Here is a 20034-nt window from a genome sequence, read left to right on the forward strand (position 1 = left end):
CTCCGAGGTAGCTAACCACGTGCGGCAAAATAGGAACGTACACCCGAACAATCAGCTGACCAAATGGCGAAGCGGAGCCAAAGCCGATTGCTAAGTGATTACCCCATCGAGCAATTCTGGTCATACTAACCAAACTACCCATCGCACGTTCCCTTTTAACGAGTCGCTAGAAGGGAGAGAGATTCTCCTCCCCTCCCCCCTTTTGCCCTTTTCACTCTCCTCCTTTTAAATCCCCATTTTTGGGGTGCCATTCTTCACCACTACGTTAACGCGTGACTGTGCCAGGTAAGTGTTGAGACCCCCCCGCGTGAGCAAGAGGAAATTCTAACATGGCTAATGCTAAGCAGCACCCCCTGATTTTATACACACACGCTAATTATGATCCTTTGCTTAACGTCCCTTGTTCAGGCTGATCACTCCTCACGCTTCACCCGTCACACTTCACATTTCACTCCTCACACTTCGCCCTTCACACTCCAACCCCTCTGTTGCGCTCCCACCCAACTTCAACAGTGCGAGGAATCCTCCAAGATAAGCCCGATGGAAGACAATGCAGCGAAGATCATCGGCTGCCATGACAGCCTGCTGACGGACCCCAGGATTGCGCAGGACTTCAGCGCAGAGACGGACGAGTTGCTGGCGGAGGCGGAGAACCTCTTCAAGGTGAGGAGGCGCCACAGAGCGGGGCTTCACCGCGTCGGCGCTTCACCGCGTCGGCACTTCACCGCGTCGGCACTTCACCGCGTCAGCACATCACCGCGTCCCCACTTCACCTCGTCTCCACTTCACCGCGTCAGCACATCACCGCGTCCCCACTTCACCTCGTCTCCACTTCACCGCGTCAGCACATCACCTCGTCTCCACTTCACCGCGTCAGCACATCACAGCGTCCCCACTTCACCGCGTCTCCATCTCACCGCGTCTCCATCTCACCGCTTTACCACCTCACCGCTCCCCCCCACAGGTGGGCGACGGAGAACTGGCCATGGAGAAACTCATCGCTCTAGAGAAAAAATGCAGACAGGCATACGACGGAAATTCGACAAGCAAAATTGTACGATTTATCCTGAACCAGTACAAGGTAGCAGGAGATTACAAAAAGATTAACGAATATCTGGTATTCTTTAATAAAAAGAGAGGACAACTTAAGAAGACCATTATCGATATGATCAACCTATGTAAGTTATGGATCCCGGAGGTGGAGAGTAAAACAGATAAGCTTAACTTAATTAACACCCTGTGTACAATCAGTGAGGGAAAAATATTTGTTGAAGTGGAGCGCTCAGAAATCGTGAGGGTATTGTCCAAGATTAAGGAGGATGATGGGAATATTGAAGAAGCTGCCAATATTTTACAGGACGTTCAAGTGGAGACATTTATATCTATGGATAAAAGGGATAAAACAGAATACATCCTGGAGCAGATGAGATTGGTTTTGTTAAGGAAGGACTTCATTCGATGCCATGTAATCAGTCGGAAGATAAACCCCGCGCTGTTAAAATCACCTGAGTTTGCTGACTTGAAGTTAAAGTACTTTATGTACATGATAGAGTATCATATTAATGAGGAGGCGTACGCCGAGGTAGCCAAATGTTACGAGGAACGATTCAACACAGAACCCGTTTTGGCAGATGCAAATTTATGGGTTGAAGAATTAAAATGCTACATCATCTTTTTAGCACTCTCCCCATTTGAAGATCAACAGACAAAATTACCCAACTTACTAAAAACAGAAAAAAAAGTTAAAAGAAATACCCGTCTTCCAAAATATCGTCGAGGATTTTATTAACATGGATTTGATTCAGTGGCCTCTACCCTACCAGGAGGAACTCCTCCAATTTTACATTTTTAACGATTCGAAATTCGTTGGTGGTGAGAACAGATGGAACCTCTTTAAGAAGAAGGTCATGCACCATAACATCCACGTCATATCAAACTGCTACTGTCAGATATCGCTCCTTCGCTTGTCACAGCTCCTCAACGCATCTGTGGATGACTCGGAAAGCTTCCTCTCCGAGTTGGTCTCCAACAAAATATTGAATGCTAAAATAGACAGACTACACGGAGTCATTAAATTTGGTCAGAAGAAAAATCCTGAAGTGTTGCTCAACAACTGGTCATCGCAGATTAATCAAATACTTAACCTCCTCGAGGAGTCCTCCCATCTCATACAGAAGGAACGCATGCTCCACGAGGCCAAGCTCAAGCGCATGCAGTTGGAGAGTAAAAATATGTCCCTTTAGGGGGAGGCCCCCTAAGAGGTTTCCCCAATGCCGCTTACCTGGTGAAGCGCTTCCCCTTACCGCTTGCCTGGTGAAGCGTTTCCTCCTTAGCGCTCCCCGCGCTGCTGCAAACATTGCAGGCACCCCTGCATCTCGAGGTATACCTGTACGCCGCCGCGTGCCATCCGTTAAGCGGACTGCACACTTTAAACCGATTCGCCTTTCCAAATAAATGGGGCGCATAATGGGAAGGCTCCCCTTTCGGGGGTTGCTACATTCTTTTTTTTTTTTTTTTTAAACGCGTGATGGTAACTTCGCATGGGACGATAAACCGGTGGGAAGGATCCCCCCGCAACCCGCCTCCAGCCTGATCCTGATCCTGGCCCTGGCCCTGGCACCTTTCACTGCTGCGACTTAATTTTGTCCCGCATTACAAAGCGGGGGAAGAGAGGCGTCGTTCTCTGGGCCATTTCACGGGGGAAGAGAGGCGTCGTTCTCTGGGCCATTTCACGGGGGAAGAGAGGCGTCGTTCGCTGGGCCATTTCACGGGGGAAGAGAGGCGTCGTTCGCTGTGCCATTTCACGGGACAACAGTTACTACGTTGATTTTGTTCCTTCATTAGGGTGTATATAAGGCTGCTTTCCAACATGACGGGAAGTGCCAATCGAGCGGACCCCATTCATCTCGTCCGCACATCGGCAAGGAAAAGATAAAAAAGTTTTTCAAACCGCTCCGCTCAGTTCTGCTTCTTAACTTTGAGGTGATCCCCCTCCCCCCTCTTTGGGATTTTTTTTTTCTCCTACTGTGCTGCGCGAAGGGGGAGCAGCGGCACACTGTTACAAGGGTGAAAAGCCGCAATGGAGTGAGTACCAAGGTGAGTCTTTCTCGGCAGGGAAACGGACGCCACGGAGAAATATAACAAGGGCCCGTCACAGTGCTTCCCATCCGTTTATGTCACTTCCCAGCCGTTTACACCACTTCCCATCCGTTTACGCCACTTATCAACCGTTTACGCCACTTCTCAACCGTTTACGCCACTTCATAGCTTCTCAAAATGCCGCGCGCACCCCTCGCGCTGCGCCTGTGTCTGCTCTGCGCACTCCTGCCCCTGTTCGCGCGCCCAGCGGGGAAGAGAAACGCCCCACAGGAGCTATCCCTTGTGAAGGCCATCCACAGGAAGGGCAGTCCGCCCATCAGTAGGCAGAGGAACGGTCCCAGTCGACGGATACACCCTCTGCCGGAACCTCCGCCGTCCCTCCAGGCATTTGGCTACCCCCATAATAGAGGTAACAAAATAAAACCATTTTACATATGTGCATCGTCGAGCAAGATTGGAAAACTTCGCATTGTGCTGAGAAGGGGACGTTGCAACGATTTGGGTGTGTCGAAAAATGGGGGTGAGATGAAGGACGGGGTGGACCCATCCTCTAGGGTTCCCCCCCCAAGCAGGGAGAACCACTTTGGCAAAACTAACCCACGCGAAAGTGAAGGAAACAAAGGAGAGACGAAACCACTCGATTTGGTAACCCCCCGGGAGGGAGACCAACCCAACTCCTCCGTTGACTCTTATGTAACCCTGTACAAAGACCATCTGCTGAAGCGACCCAGCAAAATAATGGACCTGTCCCCCCCAAGACAGAACGAACAAGCGGAAAGAAAAAAAAGAAAAGAAGAAGAAGGAGAAGAAGGAGAAGCAGAAGAAGGAGCTACCCTTGATGACATCCTATACGGAGGTCTCCTAAATATTTACAAGCCTGTAAATATGTATTCCATGAAAGTCTGCGAGAGGGTCAAACAGGTCCTTCGGGATCACTTCAAACAAGTGACCAAAACGAACTTAAATTTCAAAGTGGGACATGGAGGGACGTTAGATCCTTTCGCTGAAGGGGTCCTAGTTATTGGTATACAGAAGGGAACAAAAAAGCTGAGTGATTTTTTAAAATGCAACAAAAAGTATTTGGCCTTAGGCCTCTTAGGTTTGGAGACAGACACACTGGACCGGGAAGGCAAAGTAGTACAGGTTAGCAGCGAAATGATGAAAGGGACCAACAAGCAGGATGATACACGTATATCACCAAAAAACATCACCCCTATTTTGAATAAATTTATTGGATTTGTGGACCAACCCCCGCCACTCTACTCAGCCAAGCGGGTCCATGGAATGAGGCTCTACGAATACGCTCGAAAAAATATCGATGTTCATATCAAACCAAATAAAGTACACATTCAGGATTTAAAATACTTAAACCAAGTAGACCTCCCCTTTTTTGATTTGGAAATTAAATGTTCAGGCGGAACGTACATACGAAGCCTCGTGCGAGACTTTGCACACGCACTCAATACGCATGCCACGTTAATTAAGCTTATTCGTATCCAACAGGGGGACCACTTTCTATATGAGCACTCTTTGCACTACGATGATATAAACATGGAGAATGTGAAGAGGCATTTGATCAAGCTGTAGGGGAGGGGCGGAGTGGAAAGGAGAAGCAGATACGCGTAGATACGCGGAGTGGGGCTCCTTCCTATGCCGCGATTTTTTTTTTTCGAAAAGGCTCACCCGCATATGGTCATACACACCCCCGATGCACTCACATAGGAGCTTTTATTCCCCCGTTACGGAGATGATAGATGAAGGAGAGCGGTCACCTCCCCTCCTGTCAAGCGCCACCACCTTCACAAAAAGGAATAGCGGCCAAGCAAAATACCCAACTGGGGGAAATTACACACACGCCGCAAGCTCACGCCGAAAGATAACGCCGCAAACTCACGCCGCAAACCCACGCTGCAAGCTAGGCGGGTCTACCTTCTGGCTGACATGAACAGGCAAAGTGAAAGCGCTTAAAGTCCCACTCCCTGTTAGTTCGGTCCGCCCACACGGACAAACAGAGCCAATACCAAAATGGTGAAAATCGGCAAGAAGCTGAAAGGGTTCGACGAGGGGATAAACAGACACGACACACACATAGGGGGAGAAGCATCCCAGGAGAAAGACACACAAGTGAGGAACGGAGCGGAAAAAGGAACAGGTCCAGAGTTCATCACCCTCCTTGGCGATCATCTCGGAGAACATCCCTCCGTAGAAGCAATAAACGGACGAGGTTCACTCGAAGACACCGTTCCAAATGTCTGCGGTAGCAATGTAGACCAGGAGGACATAAACGCGTACGTCGAACGAAATGACACGTCCACCCTCTTAACACTCCTTTTGTACAAAGTTTTAATAACGAAGCCAAAAAACGTAGTTCAGTATATTACGGACGAGCTAGCCATTCTGCTCAACCACGAACCTGAAATGAGAGAACCAAAAAAGGATGGCGATGTTGGTAGGGACTCACCCAGTAGGACTCCATTCAAAGACGAGATGGACAGCAAATCCAACGCGCTAGGCGAAAGCGATTTCTCAGTAAAGTGCACCCCAACCCAGCTAATAAACCATAAAGCATTCCTTGGGGACAGTTTTATTACCCTGGACGATTTATTCGACGCAGTTAAGCTCATCAAAATTGAAAACTGCGATAAAGTTTACTTCAATAGTTTATTAAAAATTTTGCGCCCCTTCGAAAATGCTCAGAATAGGGACATCCTCCTCAAGGAAAATGTGCAGCCCAACGAGTGTATACCGCTCAACTGGGCTCTCTACCTCACCACCACTTTTTACAACAACTGTGTTGGTGGTGCCTCCGGTGTGTAGCTGGGACTGTACGGTGTGTAGCAGGGTCCGTCCGGCGTGTAGCAGGGTCTGTCCATTCCTGCCGCTGCTCCAGGTTGGCCCCTGCCTGATGACCCTAACGGGCGTTTTACCTGACTCAGCTGTGTATTTTTTTTTTCCCCCGATTTGGCTAGTCAAGCTGTGTATTTTTTTTTCCCCCATTTGGCTAGCCAAGCTGTGTATTTTTTTTTTTCCCCATTTGGCTAGCCAAGCTGTGTATTTTTTTATTTCCCCATTTGGCTAGCTGGGCAGTAACAATTTGGGCATTTTTTCGTTTTGCCCGACTGGGCAGTGACAATTTGGGCATTTTTTCGTTTTGCCTGACTGGGCAGTGAACCTTTTATTTTATCATTTTCTTTTTCTTCTCCCCTGCGGAGTTACCCAGGCGAGTGCCCAGTTCAGTGTGGCCAACTTTGGAAAGCTTGTTTACTACGACACGTTCGGTAGCGGTGTTTTTTCTCATCCAACCTCGCGGTAGGAAGAAAAACAAAAAAACAGCATCGCAACGATTATGTGCGCATTTCCTTACCGCCCACACGAGTGCCGTGGTACGTGCAGCGGAGAGGGAACAAACTTGCAAGTCGCCCCTCCAGAAGCAAACGTGGACGAACAAGCGGACACTCACATGTGCAGACTCCGCCCAGCGGCAGAATCTCGCAGAGGAGGAAATTCCACGGGCAGCTACGCATCGTCCTCGAACTTGTCCATAATTTTTTGCAGCGAAATTTTTGTCTGCGGCTTGGGGTCAGGCGGCAAGCACTGCATTTGTAACCTAGCGAGGGGGAAAGAGGGCGAAGCTCAATGTGCAAATGGAGCAAAGTATGAGCGCGCAGAAGTGCCACTGCAGAACAGAGCAGCTGCGCAAACGGGAAGCAGTACAAAGGGGAAGCAGTACAAAGGGGAAGCAGTACAAAGGGGAAGCAGTACAAACGGCAGCTGCACAAACGACTGCTACACAAACACGCTGCTACACAAACGGCTGCTACACAAACGGCTGCTACACAAACGCGCTGCCACACAAACGCGCTGCCACACAAACTCACTTGCTGAGCGACTCGCTCGTGTCCTTTTCGCTCCTCAAACTTCGCAAACTGCGCAGGGTGGCGGAGCCGTGCTCCTTCTTCTGCTGGTTCGAATGGCTATCCCGTCGCAACTTTGGCCGATTAGCCAACCCCAAGTCGGGAGGCATCATCAAGTACTCCATCGGTTTACTCATCAGCTCATCCATCAGGTTTGCACAACTTCCATTTTGCATCCACTCTCCTCCTTCGTCTCCCCTCCGCACATTCACATCGTCCATTCGCTTGGACAAAGGAGTCAACTTTGCACACTGGAAATTATTTAAATCGTCCCCCCTTCTTTCCATTTCCTTATCCTCCAAATGATCAATATAGCTATGCTCATCACTGCCATGATCTCTTCCTCCATTTTGGAAAAATTTCTCGATGATTGCATTTGTGTTGACTCGACTGTCTTGCTTCATATCACCTGCACACGGGAGTTCATCGCTGCTAGCCGACTCATCATAAGGGAGATTCTTCAAAGCGTCTCCATGGGAGGGGTTGTCCAAGGACTGTTGGTAATCGTCATAAAGGTATTCCCCATCCCAATGGGGATATTCCTTCAACTGGGATTTACGCTCTTGTCGGTTCTGTGCCTTCTCCATATCAATATCCATCTCCACGTTTTCTACTCCCCCCTTCTCCAAATCTTCACCCTTGAAGGGAGATAGTTTGGGGGAGGACATCTCTCCTGTGTAGCTCCTCCCGCTGCTCTCATGTGAACACCTGCCATAGAGACCCCCTTCCGATGAGAAGGTCCCATTCGCGCTGATGCTATTCCTTAGTGGACCCTCCTCAAAGTTATCATCTTTCGTGTCTCCATTCGAATGGTCATCGCCTATGCTATTACGCGAGTTGTTCAGGAAGTGGCCACCACCACGGCCAGCATCACCATCACGATAACCATCATGGCCACCATCACGGCCACCGTTACGGTGAGCGCCACCCCCAGCTGCGCCACTGCACGCGAAGCGACTGGGCACGCCTTCCCTCTGTTCCAACTGCACGGCCACACCCAAGTTCATGTCTTCATTGCTCCTCGTGTCTCGCAATTTCCTTTTAACAACTGGGTGGCTATCCCTGAGGATGAGGTTGCTCTCAACGTCGTCTCTCCTCTCCACTGCATCCCCATCCGATGTGAACTCCTTCTCATTGGGGCCAAACGGGGTAACTTCCTCGTCCACCCTCCTGCATGGCACTTCCTCCGTTTCTTCTTCTTCCCCCCCGAGGGTTCTAACACTGTGTGCTACTTTGCTCATGGCGATCTTCGGTTGTCCGCCAATACCATCGGTAGAGGTGTCTCCAATATGGTCAACCATGGAGAATGGATCACCACTTCTCCAATTTTCCACTCCATGGGGGGATGCTTCCGAGGGGGATCGTACACTGCTCCTTATTCCATGTCCGCTGAACGCGGGTGCGCCGTGTTGTGGTTGGCCTACCTCGTGGGGGAAGTCCCCCCAGTGAAGGGACTCTGGCGGGTAGGGGGCAGCCTGCTCTCTCGGGAAGGGTCCATCGGGGGGGCCATTCCGGTTCACCTTGTGCGGCAGTTCGGGCAGTTCCGGAAGTTCCAGCTGTTCCGGCAGGTCCAGCTGTTCCGCCTGTTCCGACAGTTCCACCTGCTCCAGCGGTTTCACCCATTTCAGCGGTCCGCTTTTTCTTTCCCCCCTCTCCTCTGCATGGTCTCGCCCCTGTAGCTGCCCCCCCAACGGGCACTTCAAAATCTGGTTAAAAATGACGATGCTCTTGCCCCTCCTAACGATGAACGCGTTGGCCGCATCGTTACCATGTCTGTCGCAGTAATTCGTAGCGGAAAACAGAGTGAGCAAACGCCGACTGTAGCTGTACCTGTACCCCTCCTGCACACACTCATGTCCTCGAATGACCATCTTAAGTCTGTTCCTCTTCAAAAAAGAAGACAATCTTTTCTCTCCAAACTTAAGAGTGATTTTCCCTCGACTGGAAGGAATAATATCCCCTCCCCCTGGTTTCAATTTTTCCAAAAAAAATACATCCTGTTCATCCTCATAGTTAATCGGATCAGACCACAACGTATCGATAATAATTTTCTGAACACGCTCATAGTTACCGTTCCTCCTTCTGTCAACAAACTGGGGCACCACAATCGGTTTGTGAACGTCTCCAAAATCTTGCACCATGTTGAGACTATCCCCAATACCTGCATGAACACAAAGGATGCTTCCACCAACTAACACGGAGAGAGGTAAGAACTCTAACGCGTCATTAATCCGATTGAACAACTCATAAGCATGAGCTTGTATTACTTCTCCCTGGTATCTAATCACCCCTACCGTTTTGATATTTTTTTCCATTTTCTTTTCTATGTCTTCATAGAACCCATGAACATAATTGAACAACCTCTCCTCATGGTTCCCCCTCAGGAGGTATATGTGTTTTGGGAAAAGAATTTTTAGACTAAGTAGGAGACAAATAACCTCTAATGAATGCTTTCCCCTATTTATGTAATTTCCAAGAAACACATACTTCACGTCCTTATCGTGACCTCCAACATATGGAAGAGTCTCCTCTTTTGATTTCTTCATCGAGACAGACGTTGTATCTGTCATAGCAGCCACTTCCTGTAAGGTTAACCACTCGTTCGTATCTCCATGCAAAGGCCAATTATACATGTTAAAAAAGTCTAACAAATCGAAAATATTTCCATGTAGATCTCCAAATACCTTACAGGGGAGATCCACGTACTCTATCGAATCCTCTCCCTTAAATACCTTCGCGGCTTCATCACACAGAAGGATGATGTTGTTGTAGGTACACACAGCTGTGCAGAGACTATCAAACTGCTGGCTGTATTTCTCTCTCTTTCTTTTGTAACTCATTTTGTAAAAACTGGTGAATATCTTAAATGCTACGTCCTGGTTCAGTCCATACAGCCTTGTCCTGTCCGTTAGGTGCTTTTTTCTGTACGCCTTCACTATTTCCTTCATCTTTTCCACGCAGCTGCTCCAACTGCGTTCGGGGCCGATCCGACTCGCACGCTCCTCCCTGTTGGCACGCTGCTCCATGTTGACACGCTCCTCCCTGTTGACACGCTCCTCCCTGTTGACACGCTCCTCCCTGTTGGCGCGCTGCTCCATGTTGGCACGCTCCTCCATGTCGGCACGCTCCTCCCTGTTGGCACGCTCCTCCATGTCGGCACGCTCCTCCTTGTCGGCACGATCCTCCTTGTTGCCACGCTCCTCCTTGTCGGCACGCTCCTCCTCGTGACCCCCCCCGAAATGCGGTATGCTGTCGGTGCTGCTCTCCCTGTCTGGTCTCTCCCCGGGGGTGGCGCTCACCTGAGCATTTTCCTCGCGGCCTTCCACCTCATCGTTCGCCTCGCCCCACTCTCCCACTTCGTCCTCTCCCACTTCGTCCTCTCCCACTTTGTCCTCTCCCCCCTCGCCAACCTCCTCGTCCCCCGTTTCCGCGCCATTCAGGTCGCCCCCCCTTGGGGTTTCATTCGAGTGCCCACAGGGGGGTTCCTCGGCCGCTCCGCCGTCACTCTGCGGTTGTTTCGCAGCTTGTTTCTCTGCTTGTTTCTCTGCTTGTTTCTCAGCTTGTTTCTCTGCGTGTCCCTCTGCTGCTTTCTCTGCTTGTCCCTCAATTCGCTCCTTTGATTTCCCCTCTTGTTCGCTCTTCGAACTGTTTGTGCCATCCGCCAGTCTCTTCTGCGCTACCTCAGGGCCATCCTCCCCCTTAATTGAAGTAGCGCTCATATGCGGGGCCTCCTCCGAGTTGGGATCCCCCGTGGTAGACTCTCCATGTAACTCTGCGGAGCTGCCCTGCTGCGCGTCGCCCCCTTTCAACTGCGCCCCCTCCACGGGGTCCACACCCTCTTTGTCCACACTCTCTTTGTTTATACCATCTTTGTCGTGACCCTCTTTGTCGTGACCCTCTTTGTCCAGCCCCTCTCCGTCGTGACCCTCTTTGTCCAGCCCCCCTCCGTCTTGGCTCCCCCCCGCGCAGGCGTAGAGAAAGTGCTTCTTCACAACGCTCGCCACGTCGCAGTTGGATCTGAGTAAATTCTGAGTGCCCTGAACTCTCTTGTCCAGCACAAGGTGGTAAAAGTAATCGTAGCTAACCCTCTCGCATTTCCTCATCAGTTTGTCCCGTTCGACACCAACAAATTTTTTCATCTTTTTTTTATTTCCCCGAAGTGTCACATCCTTGAAATTTTTAGACAATTCATGCAGATGATACAAAAAAACAAACGTTTCTTCTCTACTCCAGTAACCATCTCTGTCTAAATCGTATGCTCTAAATATGAGCTGATGTCTTAACTTCCCTGCATCCTTTGTAATGTCATTCTCCATTTGAGGACTGCATGCCAGCATGCCGATTAGGAAGTCCGACTCACTAACGTAGTACCTCCTACATCGATCCAGACAGTTAAACATAAAAAGGATAATTTTCTCAGAAGCAAACACATTTCGGTTTTCTTCGAACATTTTTTTGAAACGCTTAAATGATATGAAGTTGGGGTACTCTGTGTGTGCGTACTGATTGAATAGGTACTTGAGGAGGATTATTTTCTCCACAATTTTGTTGCAACTTTGGTTGTCCTTTTGGGCTATGTCTCCGTGTGAGTATGGGTCTGTGTTGGGGTCCCTCCCTGAGTTCTTCCCTGAGTCCGTCTCTGAGTTCTTCTCTTTGTCCTTCTCGGAGTCCCTCTCGGAGTCCCTCTCTTTTTCCCTCTTTTTCCCTCCCCCCATCTCGCGAACTACCCGCCCAATCAGTTCGTCCACACTGCTGTCGCGCTCTCCCCGGAGGTACCTCCTCAACGTTTCTTTGTTATGTCCGTAGGCGTCGAACAGCAGGCTGTACAGCCCGTGCCTCTCCACATGACCATCCTCGTTGTGCGACGAAATGATGTTTTTCACTAACCGGTTGTGCGAAACCCACTCGGTGAAGTCTCCCTTGTTGTAGGTGCACTCGGGGAGGTGGGCTGCATCCTCCTCTGACGCAGCTTCTTCATTCGTGAGAGCGGTCACCCCATCGATGTGCTTCCCCCATGAGCGCACCGACTCTCCCCCAGGGGGAATCGAATTCAGACTCTCCAACCCATCTGTATAGCCTCCTTCCTCCCAGTTGATCATAGCCCCTCTTTGGAGGCCCTCCCCGGACAGCCTTCTAACAGAAGTTGGGTTATACCATTCTCCACCGCTCTCGTAGTAGTGACTTCCCCTTCCTCCCAGCACAGCGTACTGATTGCTATCCTTTGCATGAAGGAACCCCTCGTTACTCCCCCAAGGAAAACCATTCCTCGGAAGACTCTCTACCGATGCATCATCAGGGTAGCACCTCCCCTGGGTCATGCCACCATACATCATGGATTCAGTATCTTTGTAGCTATATTCTGAGGTTCTGCTCAACCGACCACTGCTCCACTTTTGAACCAACCCTGCATCTGCTTCCTTTCCATTTTTATCCCATTTCGTGGACCCATTTCTTGTCTCTCTATTGACTGGAACGAGAACGACACCCGTCATCCCTTTGGGAGAAGCTCCCGCCTTGTTGTATCGCACATTTGGAAGAGTGTAGTAATTGGAAGCCTCGCTCGAGGGACTCCCCACTCCTCTTTCTCCCCACCAAGAATGAAGAGCCTCCCTACGTATGCTCCGTTCAGAGAAGCCCCCCAAATTAGCATTCATTAAAGGTGCCCCTTTGGTGTGTTCCATTCCCACAGGGGGGGGAGTTTCCATCCGGCCGTTCGTCCGCCCGTCCGTCCGCCCGTCCGTCTGCCCGTCCGTCTGCCCGTTCGTCCGCCTGGTCTCTCCCCCGTGGTGATCACCTGTGTATCTTTTTTCCATCCCCCGGGGGAAGCGCTCAGCATGGGATTCCTTCACCTTCTGGACTCGCTGGTTGTGATGACCCAACTCGCTTACGCTCCTCACATTGGGCTGTTCCCCTCGTGCACCGGCACCAACTCGCCTCCCCCCCACGGTATGCACTTCCCCGCTAAAATGATGCACCACGGGGGAGTTCACCACTGCACGGGTGGCCAATGGAGGGTTCACCAATGGAGGGATCACCCCTGACGAGTGCACCCCTGACGAGTTCACCCCTAACGAATGCACGAACCTTCTGTCATCGCTCCACTGCTTCTCATTTCCATACGGATGCAGCAAAGACGCCGACCCCCCCGCGAGGATCGCCTGACTACCCCCATCGCAACTCCGTCCCGCCCAATCCACTTGGTGACTTCCCATTCTACCCATCTTAAGCGCAGCCAAGCTGTTTATCTGAGTGGTTGGAATGGCTTGAATGCTCCCATTTGACGTGCCCCCCTTTAGCAGGGCTCCGCCCCCCGACGCGTGGTATCCGCGTGCATATGTATTGGCCGGATAGCGGTGGTCTGGTATGGCCACATAGGGATGGTTCGGCAGCGCGTCACGTAGGCTGTCCTTCCTCATCACGTAGGGACCGTTTGTCCCTGTCTCTGCAACGTTTCTCATTTTCCCCCCAGTGTTGCTTCCCGTACACTAACCCTTTCGGACGGAGCGACCCACCAGGTGGTCACTTGGCCCTGGGTGGCACAACGCAGCCTCAGTGCAGCGGTTAACTCCACGAGGCTGCAAAAACAAAGGTAAAAAATAAAAAAAGAAAACAAAAAAACTAAAAAAAAGTAAAAAAATAAAAACAAAAAAAAAAACAAAAAAAAAAGAACAAAAACGAAAATGCATTTATACACCCATATGTGCGCACATGCACGCACACATTTGCTCATTTAAACGAAAATGCATTTATACACCCATATGTGCGCACATGCACGCACACATTTGCTCATTTGGTCATTTACTCATTTGATCATCTGTGTGTGCCGCTGAAGGCTACAGTGACGAAAAGGTTTCTGTCCCCCTTGGCACTTCCGCTCTCCATCCCTTTATCTGAATTCCCAGTCCCGCGCACACGCCGCTAAGCTGGGGAAACGCGGAGCAGAAGAGGTGAAGCACACGGGGTGAAGCACACGAGGTGAAGCACACGAGATGAAGCACACGAGATGAAGCACACGAGGTGAAGCACACGAGATGAAGCACACGAGGTGAAGCACACGAGATGAAGCACACGAGATGAAGCAACAAAAAAGGCACAAAAAAAACAACGCGAATAAAGCGAACAAAGCGAACAAAAAACGGAGGTAACAAAAAACGAAGCGAGCAAATGGACATGTGACGAAAAGACGATTCCGACTCTGCTGACGGAAGGCAACACACGTCAGCGCGAGGGAAATACGGATAATACTTCTTCCCCCCAAGGGCAAACTGCCCCGCATCGGTACACCTACGCAGTACACCCACGCCGCATACCCAGCAGCATACCCACGCCGCTTACCCACGTAGCACAGTTACACTGCATACGCGCCGCGCGCCGTTCGGTGCCCCCCGACGATGCATTCCTGTGCACGCCCCACTGCCGCGTGCGCCGCCCCGAAAGGGAAACGCGCGAAAAAGAAAAAGAAAAAAAAAGAAAAAAAAAAAGCAGAAAAAAGACAAGAAAAGCAGAAAAGCAGAAAAGCAGAAAAAACAAATAACATCGCACCGTGTCGAGTAAAACAAACCGGGGGACGACTCGCCATTTTTTGAAGCCACTTCGGACGACTGGGGGGCCCCTCCACCAACTGCCCCTCCTTCCTGTCCTGTCTGTGTCCCCAACGACACGCTAATCGCAAAGAGTCAATTTAAAAAAATTTGCGCATCGAGTGAGATGTCCGGGTCGGTTGGAAGTTATTTTTTGTTTGGCCAAAGGGGGGTTGAACAAAAAAAAAAAGGGAGGAGGGGGGGAAGAAGGAAGGATGGATGAAAGGACGAAAGAAAGGATGAAAGAAGGGACGAAAGAACGCACCAAAGAAAGCACCAAAGAACGCACCAAAGATGCGGTAAAAACACACTAATGAAAAATCATACGCAATGGAAAAAGCGTCACGCGAAAAGAAAAGCGAGACCTGAACAAATAAAAGGTGCGCCACATGGAGTGAACCGTGGCGGGAAACAAACAAGGGGAAAACACGGCGACAGCAACGGCGATGTCGCCACTCCAACGCAGCCGATGCCGCCACCCCAACGCAGCCGATGCCGCCACCCCAACGCAGCCGATGCCGCCACCCCAACGTAGGCGATACCCCTCCCCTAGCGCGAGGACACCTTCGCCACGTGCACCGACTTCCTGTAAAAGTAGTACGACTGTATATCCAGCAGCAGCAGCAGCAGGATGATGAGCAGGAAGACGTAGAAGCGGGACGAAATGGATTCACATTTCTTTGTTTCCTCATTTAGTGTGTAAAAGTACCATATCGAACAGTCAGGGTCCACACAGATATTCAAAGCTGGTTCGTAAAACTGATTCCCTATACACTCAGCCCTCCGTGTGCATCTCTCACTTGTGTAGTGGTAATTTTTCTTGTTAGCAAACCCTACTCGATAATTTTCTTGATCCACCACAACATAAAAATTATTGATAACATACGTGCCGAACTTAATTAACGGCTTGGTGGTCCTTCCGCTATTTTCACTTGAAACTCCTTCATGTACATCTGGCAACACACAGAGGTAGCCGTCGTTCTGACCCTCCTCATTTATTATGAGATTATCCAACGGGATATTTACTTCTTGTATGTTCTTCTTCTGTGTGGAGTCTCCAAGTGATGGTTCATTGACACCACTCCTTCCTCCTATGTTATTGTCACTCACGATGTCGTTATCCGAAAGGTAGAATTTTAACACAGGTAGTGGTCTACTGCTGGCATCCACAGAACACATCCTCGGTATGGTACTCTCATCAAAGTTAACATCTTTTTTCTTAGGAATACACCTCTCGTCATTTTTGTTCACGGGTAGATACTCCATCAAACTCAACCAGAACATCTTTGGTAGAACCAAACACTTGCTACTCAAGTCTATCACTCCTTGCCAATTGCTACTGTATTTTCCAAATATATTATTACCACACACTTCCAAATTGTACAGGGTAAACTGCATGAATGAATCGGAAAAAATTCCTCCTCTTTCTCTTGGTTCCGACCATACGATTGGTCCAAAGTTTTTTTTATAATCTCCAATATGTATTTCAGATGTGGTTTCACTCGGTTCCGCCGCTACACCTGCTGCATCCGATGCATCTACTCCATCCGATGCATCTACTCCATCCGATGCATCTACTCCATCTGATGCATCTACTCCATCTGCTTTATTTTTGCTTGCCCTCTTCGGAACAAACTTTGCGTAGGATGAACCCCCTTTTTTGGAGTCCTTTTGGCTAGCTGACTCCACGAAGGGTTTCACGGAACCTTCCGGCAAATTCACATCTAGGGCATACAGAGATTTGTTTTTCTCCACGATGCTGTTCCAAGCACTGACATTCCTGCAGCTGAGTTCCTTTCCGGCCAGCCCCATCATCCCGTCTGTGTCTTTGAATAGGCTCCACCCATTGTACAGGGAGAGGTCCGTGACCAGCTTCACGTCGGTGTTCTGGAAGGTGGTGTCCTCCCCGTCGCGCGGCTGGGCAGCGCCTCCCAGCCCGCCTTCGCCCGCCGCGTTGGTCACGTTTGCTCCGTTTGCTCCGTTTGCTCCGTTTGCCTCGTTTGCCTCTTTTGCTTCTCCTGCTTCTCCTGCTTCACCCGCCGCTTTCCCCGCTTTCCCCGCTTCCTTCGCCACTGCCAAATCGACCATCTCCACGTCGTCCGACCCCTCCACGTGGCTCTCCGTAAACTTCAGCGAGTCGTAGTACATGCTGGGATACTCCGCCTTGTTCTCCAGCAGCAAATTGCTGTCACTGAAGCACTCGTACGGCTTGGACAGGATGGGCGGCAGACAAAGAAGGTCGTTATTGCACCAGGTAGAATTCCTAGACGTGTTAGGGTCGTAACAGATCCGATTCTTATCCTCCTCCTCACCTACGTAGCACGCTTGGGAGTTCTTCATAAATACATATATGCCCTCCACCCTACTGTTCAGTGCCAGCTTTAATGCTTGTCCTCCTACCTTTACATTAGTAAACAAATTTTTGTTCTCCGTAAAATGCAAATTTAACACACTTCCTTTGAAGGGATCATCTGTGTTAGATGTACCATTGCTTGGTGATTCTAGATGGTCCTCCTTGGCAGATGCGAGCATTCGCCTCGTCATGCTGTACTTATTGGGGCACATACCAAAGCAGCTGTTAGAGGGACTAACCCTCAGTGAATGTGATTCTCCCCTTTCCTTCTTCCCACTCCACTTAATCGACCCCTCTTCGTATACCCGAGATGGATTTGTTACCCCTTTGGGGATCCCTCCATGGTAGAAGACTTCACTGCGATCCCAAATCAACCCCCCTCGATATGCATCCTCTTTCAAATAAGCATATTTCACGCTTACCCAGTTTTGTATGGAGTGGCTAACCTCATCAGGGAGACCATCCCAGCTGTTCACAGGCTCGTCCTCACTATGGATTTCTTCCCATCCGTTGTCGTTCCCACAGGGGAGGTACTCCCTCCTGGGGAGGTACACCCTCCTGGGGAATGCTTCTCCACCGCTACTTCTTCCACCCCTTTGGCTAACGCTATTATTTATTTGATCATCCTGCTTGCCAGGGCTGTCCTTTTTCCCCCTAGCGTCTCCCTCCTTGGTTACACCCAAATTTATTCCACCTGAGAGCAACCCCCCCAGCGTGATGATGCTTCCATTCCTGGGGACTACTTCCAGGGGGATGATGCTTCCACCCCAGGTCTCTCCTTCCTGCCCCTTCTTCTCTCCCAACACTGCATCACTGCGCTCCGGCCCACCATCCAGAAGGATCAATCCCCACAGAAGGAATGGCAAAAGGAACGGCAGAAGGAGCGGCAGAACAAACCAGCCTCTGTATTTTACATGATTCAAATCCATGAATTCGTTTTACACGTACAGGCATACATACATACGGACGGACGGGCGGACGTACGGACGTACACATATGTATATGTGCATCCACAGGGGGGAAGCAAGCCTCGCCGACTGGCCTCTTCTTCCTGCCTCCCTACTACCTGCTGGTGGTGTTTTCCTTCCCGCGAGACCCGCCACGGCACTGCGAACTAGCGGGAAGGTCGCAAAGAGCCCGTAAAGCGGCACTCCGCAGTGAGTAACTTGGTGTACCCCGCCGCAGCGCTAACGTAGTTCTGCCGCAACACTAACGCAGTTCTGCCGCAGTTGTGTCGCAGTTCTATCGCAGTTGTGTCGCAGTTCTATCGCAGTTGTGTCGCAGTTCTATCGCAGTTGTGTCGCAGTTCTATCGCAGTTGTGTCGCAGTTTTGTCCCAGTTCTGCCGCACTCCTTCTCCGCCTTCACCTTCCTGCGTCAGCTGGTCAAACAAAGCCAAATAAAAAACAACGCAGGTGGGCCAGGAAAAACAAATTAAGCGAAGCCAAGGTGGTTGGATAAACACAAATCGAACGGGAACGGAGATAATCTGATGATGCGAAAATCAGACCACACCAAAACGGAGCAGAGTAACCCACTCGAAAAAACAGTTTGTTCATCCCCGTCGCGTCAAGGAAAACTTAAAAAACGTGTTTTTCGTCGTCACCCCTTTTTTCTCAATCCTGTTTCTTTTTTTTTTTTTTTTTTTTTCCACCCCGCCATCTGCTGCTTTAAAGAATGCATATGAACTTCGTACATATATAATATAAATACATATATGTATATTTTTTTTTTTTTTTTTTTTTTTTTTTTTTTTCTTTTTTTTTCCTTTTTCGTAAAATTCATCTCCCTGTGGAACAATTTCAAACAAGTTAGAAAATCACAGGGCGTAAAAAAAAAAAAAAAATGGAGTACCAAGTTGGGAAGAAGGAGGGCCCCCCTTTGGTCAACGCGATTAGCGTGCGCGTGAGGTATACGCGCTTGGCAACTCCTTTGGTTAGCCACTCCTTCGATTTGCGACACTTCTTTTTTGGACCAACTTGACCGACTTCGTTTCGCTTCTTTGCCACACAGTGACAGATGCGGGACCGACGCGCGAAGGCGAAGGTGAAGGCGAAGGTGAAGGCGAAGCCAAAGATGGAACATTACCGTTAAGTGTGCACAAATGGTATGGCATGGCATGGCATGGTATGGTATGCGATGGATGGATGGATGGGGGGGTGGCGAGGCGGTGAAAGGGCGCCCTGTGTACACCCCTAAGGTAAGGGAACACACCCTTGCAGCGCCATATGCAAGATAAGAACCCCCAGCGGGGAAAACTCACACCTTTGCGAAAAGGGGGGAGACCAGTCGCCGCCCCCCACGCAAGTGGATCTTTGCAGATGTACGTACTTGTGTGAATTTTTTTTTTTTTTTTTTTTTTTTTCCCCACCCCTCGGTTAAGCATTTTCAAAATGGTGTGTATGGACGGACTTCCTATGCTATGGTCAATGTTTAGAAAAAAAAAAAAAACATCCTGTAGAATGCCTTCCCCCCCTTTCAGTGCTCCCTACGTAACGTCGATTTTATTTTTCCTACCGCGCGGGTAACGCAAATTAGTTTCTTCCCCCCAACCATTCGATTCCTTTTTTTTTTTTTTACAAAGAAAAGGCACCCATGTGTGTACCATAACCAGGTCAGTTCACCAACTCGTTGATGGCAGTTGCATGTATATACACCTCCCAGACATATCAACTCTGAGTATCGTTCTTCATCACCTTCCCGCGGCATGCTCCTTCCCTTGGTCCTTTTCAACCGCACGTTGTTTGTCTCCTCGACGGGTTTTCCTTCTTTTCCCGTTTATCCTCCTTCTATACCACTCAACACCATCTCGCATGTTCCTCCCTTTTCAATTCTGCCACAGCCGAACAGGAAGAAATACAACAAAGTGTATAGCAATAAGTCCTCTACAAATAGGTGTATATAACGAAAACAAGCTGCAATTCCCGCTGCTCCTTTCTGCGCGCCATTTTTTTTTTTTTTTTTTTCTTTTTTCTTCACGTGGAAAATAGTTAAACCTTATTTTTCCTACAATCAAGAATGCACACCTTTTTACATTCTTTTTGTTCCCTGTAGCTTCCCAAGCTTCCTCTCTCTGTTCCTTTTTTTTT

The 20034-nt window shown here is 49.6% G+C and overlaps 5 protein-coding genes across 5 annotated transcripts; 3 read left to right on the top strand and 2 right to left on the bottom strand.

The window, feature by feature from the left end:
• Positions 1-513: 513 nt before the first annotated feature.
• On the top strand, positions 514-1789 carry PCYB_061220 (26S proteasome subunit p55; the record flags this gene model as incomplete). Its single annotated transcript, XM_004221289.1, has 2 exons — positions 514-663; positions 965-1789. Coding segments are annotated over 2 exons (975 nt in total), but the record flags the coding sequence as incomplete, so codon positions are not given.
• A 2141-nt stretch (positions 1790-3930) lies between these two features.
• Positions 3931-4683, top strand: PCYB_061230 (tRNA pseudouridine synthase; the record flags this gene model as incomplete). The annotated part of the gene is made up of 1 exon (XM_004221290.1): positions 3931-4683. A coding segment is annotated over one exon (753 nt), but the record flags the coding sequence as incomplete, so codon positions are not given.
• A 441-nt stretch (positions 4684-5124) lies between these two features.
• Positions 5125-5908, top strand: PCYB_061240 (hypothetical protein; the record flags this gene model as incomplete). The annotated part of the gene is made up of 1 exon (XM_004221291.1): positions 5125-5908. A coding segment is annotated over one exon (784 nt), but the record flags the coding sequence as incomplete, so codon positions are not given.
• A 1069-nt stretch (positions 5909-6977) lies between these two features.
• Positions 6978-12505, bottom strand: PCYB_061250 (erythrocyte membrane-associated antigen; the record flags this gene model as incomplete). Its single annotated transcript, XM_004221292.1, has 1 exon — positions 6978-12505. A coding segment is annotated over one exon (5528 nt), but the record flags the coding sequence as incomplete, so codon positions are not given.
• A 2667-nt stretch (positions 12506-15172) lies between these two features.
• Positions 15173-17875, bottom strand: PCYB_061260 (erythrocyte membrane-associated antigen; the record flags this gene model as incomplete). Its single annotated transcript, XM_004221293.1, has 1 exon — positions 15173-17875. A coding segment is annotated over one exon (2703 nt), but the record flags the coding sequence as incomplete, so codon positions are not given.
• Positions 17876-20034: the final 2159 nt, after the last annotated feature.

The sequence above is a fragment of the Plasmodium cynomolgi genome, chromosome 6, assembly GCF_000321355.1.
Source record: "Plasmodium cynomolgi strain B DNA, chromosome 6, whole genome shotgun sequence".
In the NCBI taxonomy this organism is placed as follows: domain Eukaryota; phylum Apicomplexa; class Aconoidasida; order Haemosporida; family Plasmodiidae; genus Plasmodium; species Plasmodium cynomolgi.